This window comes from Eretmochelys imbricata, chromosome 19 (assembly GCF_965152235.1).
Source record: "Eretmochelys imbricata isolate rEreImb1 chromosome 19, rEreImb1.hap1, whole genome shotgun sequence".
NCBI classification, from domain to species: Eukaryota; Metazoa; Chordata; order Testudines; family Cheloniidae; genus Eretmochelys; species Eretmochelys imbricata.
Genome location: NC_135590.1, coordinates 21,078,623 through 21,083,996, shown reverse-complemented (window position 1 = coordinate 21,083,996; position 5,374 = coordinate 21,078,623). Strand labels below are relative to the sequence as shown.

Below are 5,374 nucleotides of genomic sequence, written 5' to 3'. Positions count from 1 at the left end.
CCCTCTGTCACCTTCTGGCAGCGCCTTACCCCTGGGCTTAACCCCAGCTCCTTCCCCCCCATTCCTGATTTTGCCCTTCAGCCCCTATCCTAACCCTGCTTCCAGCTGCTTGACCCTCCTGACCAATGAATTTTTGCCCCCTGCTCAGAATCTGGCCAACACCTCCCTCCTCCGATTTGCCCCCTTTCCTCCTTTTTAACCCCTGTAAAAACAGTCTGCAGAATCTTATGGGTAATAAGGGCAGGGTGAAGGGCAGTGACTTCAGCAGATGTTACTGAGTGTGCTCAGTTCACGTCAGCATGCTCAGTGCACCCTAAGTAGCAAATTCCTACAGGGAGCAGTTTCTGCTCCTCCACATGGCAGGAAAGTGACTCTGCACAAAGGGCCCCTTTCAGGGACCTGCTGGTGAGTTTGAAGTACAGGAGGGAGGGGCTCCCCATGTGTCTGTGAGTCCCAGAGCTGCTGTCCTCATGGATACTGCTAGGGTTCAAACCCCTGTTAGCAGTGTCAGTGGCTGATCTCCCTAAGGAGAGCAAAGGCCCACGTCAATGGAGCAGTCACCAGTTCTCCAGGGAGAGGGAAGATGATAAAAAGGGAGAGTGGAGAGACTGGAAGGAGCAGCAGGAAGAGAAGTTCCCAGATCTGCCCAGATCCATTCCCTGCATTATCCCGGGCAGACTGACTCTCGTGAGCACAAGGAAAGGAGCTGAGAGAGGAAAAGCCAGTTGCTGACTGCCTGGAATCACTGCGTTGCTTGTAGAGTGGAGGGACAGGCGCTGCCTTTGGGGACAGTGTCAGAGGGAATCCCCAAAAGTGGCTTTTCTGGTTCTGCCCTTTTTCCAGCATTTGGCTCAGAGACACTGTTACAGGGAGAGTTTCAAAGTGTCCTGGTGGGTTCAGTTCTGCTGGGAGGGGGCTGGCCTGGGTGGTAATAACCTCACTGGGTTTCTTCCCAGCATGGCAAAGTCCAGAGCGTCTGACTCAAGGGAAAGAGTCGGGGGGGGGGGGGGGGAATCGGGGTGCGAAATGGACTCAATCCCCTTTTGAAACCTCCCCCATCGCCCCTCTCACCCTGACAGGCTGAGGAATCACGTCCAGATTTCGCTCCAGATCAACCCATCTTCCAGGAGAAAGGGAAGGAAAATGGCCATGATGGAGCCAGCTCAGGTAGGGGATTTTAAGGGAGCTGCTGGGGGGAGGAGAGGAAGGGAGAGGCAGGGAGGAAACAGGGTGTGATAAACCTGCTGTTAGGGGGCTTATTCCTTCACCCACTTACTTCCCTGGTCCTTCTCGCATGAACAGAGACCAACAATACCCGAAGTCCAAAGGTGCAAACAATTCAATGTTTATTGGGGTGAACTTCCAGCAAGCATGCTTCCAGTTTCCTTCTTTAGTGTCCCCCTTCCCAGCTCTGACACCACAGAGCCTTGCCTGTGTCCCTGTTCCCATTCCTGCCCTTAGCCAAACATGATTGCAGTTTCCCCACCCCCCCACACTCACTTCCTGATTGACTGCAGACTAGATAGTAAAACTTGAGTTCTGCTTAGCTATACCTTAACCAATCATTTTCCTGAAATTTAACTAACCAATCCTAACATATTGTAACATGAGTATGTAACCAATCATATCGTGCCACCTTAATTAGTTTACACCCAGCAAAATTAATTATACAGCAGACGAAACAATCTCAGAACCAGACAGAGACCATGCAAATAAACAATAGCAAAGTGGGAACTATAATGACAAAACAATAGAGAAGTGAGGATTTCACATCCCAGCTATTGATAAGTGGGTTCTTGCCAGACAGGATGCTATCAAACTAAGTTTCCTTTTACATTTTGTAGGCACTTCCCTTTCTCTGGAGGCGATGGGCACTATCAGGACAGGATTGTATTCCTAACAGCCCAATAGCACCTTATTTCAATGTGACTAGGTTGAAATGAGAGGAGGTGACCGGTCGCTTCCCGGCTTACGGCTGCCTCTGCTGCTTAGCCAAAGGCCTTAGCCTAAGCACAGGGCCTCAGACTGTCACAGTAAGAGAAGGCCCTTCCACCCGCAGACAGTGATTTTGATTCTTTCTTTTATACCACTAGAACTAGCCAAGTGATAAGAATACACCTAAATTCTTAGAGTATCGGCCTTTACAGCCAGGCCTGCATATCTGCATCCTCACACCTGCTGCTTTTCTGAATAGGCCCATTGGCAGCAGGGGAACTTTCCTCATTTATGAAACAGGAAACAGGGCTTGGAACATTTTCCAGACTCCCAGTGCTGGAGCCTGACTCCACTGGCCAGAGGCTGCTGTGAAATACGAAGGGAAGCTGTCGGGATTCCTGTCCCCGGCTCAGAGCTCTGCTTCCCGTATCTGCCTGTGGCTGGCAGGCGTGTGGGAAATGAGAAGACCCTGCCCTGCTCTGTGTGCTGGGGGGACAAGGAGCTCTCACCTTCTCCCACCCCCTGAAGCCACATGGCTGCTGCAGGGTGGGAGAGGGATTCTGCTTCTCTGGCCCTCCCAGAGCTTTTTTTTCTTCCTTTCCCGTGACTAGTGGGATTGTGGCTGGAGCAGCAGGTGCTGAGTGGGGGACTTTTGTTGTTCCAGATGCCGGTGACCTTCGAGGAGGTGGCTGTGTATTTCACCCAGGGGCAGGGGGCTCTCCTGGACCCCGGTCAGAGAGCCCTCTACAGGGACGTCATGCAGGATAACTACGAGACGGTGACCTCGCTGGGTAAGCGATTCCCGTTCCCTCGGTTATTAGAAAGTGTAGGGCCTGCATTTCTGACTCTGGTTACGTTCTTCCCTGGTCAGTTAGATTGGAGGAGAATTTGTCCCATAGTCCACAGTTGCGGCGAGAGAGACTTGCATCTCTGTACCCTCTCCAATGGGACCACAGTGTCAAAACCTAATGGACATGCGAAACCATTCCCACCCACCTCCAGCTTTCAGTGGGGCAGAACTCATGAAGTGTCCTGTCTATTATTTCTCATTCACACACAGCATCTCTGTTCATCTCCCTCCTTGGGTCTAGCTCTCGCCATGGGGAGGGCTCTGGGCTCTGCGGGTTTAGAAGGAGGCAGGGGTTTAACTCTAGAGCTGTGTGTTTGTCAGCAAGGCCCGCAGAATGCACAGATCCTGCAAACTCCTAGTGAGGGTGTGACAATTCCCCTCACCTCCCCAGATGTCTGCCTCTCCCAAGGGGGCTCAGTGACCATGTTCCCGTCCCCTTGGATTCCACGTTCCCCCAGCACAGCATTGGGACATGGAATGCCCTTTGTGACAGACTCTCTCTCAATCCTCCATGCACCCTGATCTGGTCTGATTTCACCCCCTGTGCAGGGTTTCCCATTCCCAAGCCTGAGCTGATCGCCCAGCTGGAACGAGGGGAAGAGTTGTGGGTCCCGGATCTCCAGGCCTCTGAGGAAAGAGAGATCCCGAGAGGCACCCGCACAGGTGAGGACTGACACAGAAACCATGTGGTGAATGAAGGAAAAAGTTGAGAATCCCAAATGTGTGGTGTGAGTAAGCGCCCTCTGTTCTTCCTCATCTCAGCCAGGGCAGGGCCGTAGTCAGCAGATATCGCTCACGCCATTCCACCCACCCTGTGAGTTGCTGGAGCTTCCTTCCCAACTTTCCTTCCCTGTGAGTGTTTGGGTGGGAAGTGGAGTCAAAATCCACTTGCTGATTCTTCACAACTTTAGTGTGTTGGGTTTTCCCTCTGTGCTATTCCTCTTTCTCCCCAGCACGATGACTCCTGTCTGGATTGTCTCTCTCCCAGCAGGTGCTAAGAGAGTGAGTGAGAGTGAAGATGGGAATCATCATGAGGACGTTCCTGGGGAAGTTGATGAATCTATTACAGGTGGTGGAGGACACAAGGATCCCACAGCCCAGCAGAGAAATCCCAATGAAGAGAAACCCTATCGGTGCCTCGACTATGGGAAAGGATTCATTCTGAGATCACACCTTGTGACACATCAGACATTCCACACAGGAGAGAAACCCCTTCAATGCTTGGACCATGGCGAAAGCTTCATTAATCGCTCAGACCTGAATAACCATGGGAGAAGCCACACAGGCGAGAAACCCTCTCAATGCCTCAAGTGCTGGAAATCTTTCTACTCAAAGTCAGCACTAATTAGACATCAAAGAACCCACACAGGAGAGAGACCCCATAAGTGCTTAGACTGTGGGAAAAGTTTCACAAAGAAATCAGGCCTTGTTACACATGGGAGAATCCACACAGGAGAGAGACCCCATAAGTGCTTAGACTGTGGGAAAAGTTTCACAAAGAAATCAGGTCTTGTTACGCATCAGAGAATCCACACTGGTGAGAGATGTTATAAATGCCTCTGCTGTGGAAATGGTTTCCTTTGGAAGTCAGACCTTATAAGACATCAGAGAATCCACACAGGTGAGAGACCCCATAAGTGCTTGGAGTGTGGGAAAAGTTTCAAACAGAGATCTGCCCTCGTTTCACATCAGGGAATCCACACAGGTGAGAGACCCCATAAGTGCTTAGACTGTGGGAAAAGTTTCAAACAGAGATCTACCCTCGTTTCACATCAGGCAACCCACACAGGAGAGAGACCTTATAAATGCCTCTGCTGCGGAAATGGTTTCCTTTGGAAGTCAGACCTTATAAGACATCAGAGAATCCACACAGGTGAGAGACCCCATAAATGCTTAGACTGTGGGAAAAGTTTCACACAGAAATCAGTCCTTGTTAAACATCAGGGAACCCACACAGGAGAGAGACCCCATAAGTGCTTGGACTGTGGGAAAAGTTTCACAGATAAATCAGGCCTTGTTACACATCAGAGAATCCACACAGGAGGAAGATCCCATAAGTGCTTAGACTGTGGGAAAAGTTTCATATGGAGGTCAGGCCTCATTAATCATTGGAGAATCCACACAGGAGAGAGACCCCATAAGTGCTTGGACTGTGGGAAAAGTTTCATATGGAGGTCAGGCCTTGTTAATCATTGGAGAATCCACACAGGAGAGAGACCCCATAAGTGCTTGGACTGTGGGAAAAGTTTCACATGGAGATCATCCCTTGTTCATCATTGGAAAATCCACACAGGAGAGAGACCCCATAAGTGCTTGGATTGTGGGAAAAGTTTCACACTGAGATCACACCTCATTAAGCATGGGAGAATCCACACAGCATTTAAACTTCTGTGACCCATGGCCAGAAAGGGTGAAGCAACTTGCAGGCTAATTGATCTAGGTTCAACCTTTAGAAACATGCTTCTAAGTGTGTAAATGGTATTTAGGGCCATTGCATGTTCTATAGGCTTGAGCTTTGAAATGTAAACTTGTATTCCTAGAGAATTGGAAGATGGTAACCGTAGTAGTCTCTGTTTACCTGTGTCTTGT

The 5,374-nt window shown here is 50.1% G+C and overlaps 1 protein-coding gene across 1 annotated transcript; it reads left to right on the top strand.

Annotated features, from left to right (window-relative positions):
- The first annotated feature begins 1,143 nt into the window (after nucleotides 1–1,143).
- LOC144277090 (uncharacterized) lies at nucleotides 1,144–5,374 on the top strand. Its single transcript, XM_077837635.1, has 4 exons — nucleotides 1,144–1,167; nucleotides 2,600–2,726; nucleotides 3,335–3,448; nucleotides 3,774–5,374. Exons 1-4 carry the CDS (start codon nucleotides 1,144–1,146, stop codon nucleotides 5,177–5,179), a joined length of 1,671 nt encoding a protein of 556 aa, XP_077693761.1. The 3' UTR covers nucleotides 5,180–5,374.

Coding starts and splice junctions, on each gene's coding strand:
- LOC144277090 (XM_077837635.1), top strand. CDS start 1,144: ATGGCCATGATGGAGCCAGCTCAG. Junction 1,168..2,599: donor CCATGATGGAGCCAGCTCAG/GTAGGGGATTTT, acceptor TTGTTGTTCCAG/ATGCCGGTGACCTTCGAGGA. Junction 3,449..3,773: donor CCCGAGAGGCACCCGCACAG/GTGAGGACTGAC, acceptor TCTCTCTCCCAG/CAGGTGCTAAGAGAGTGAGT.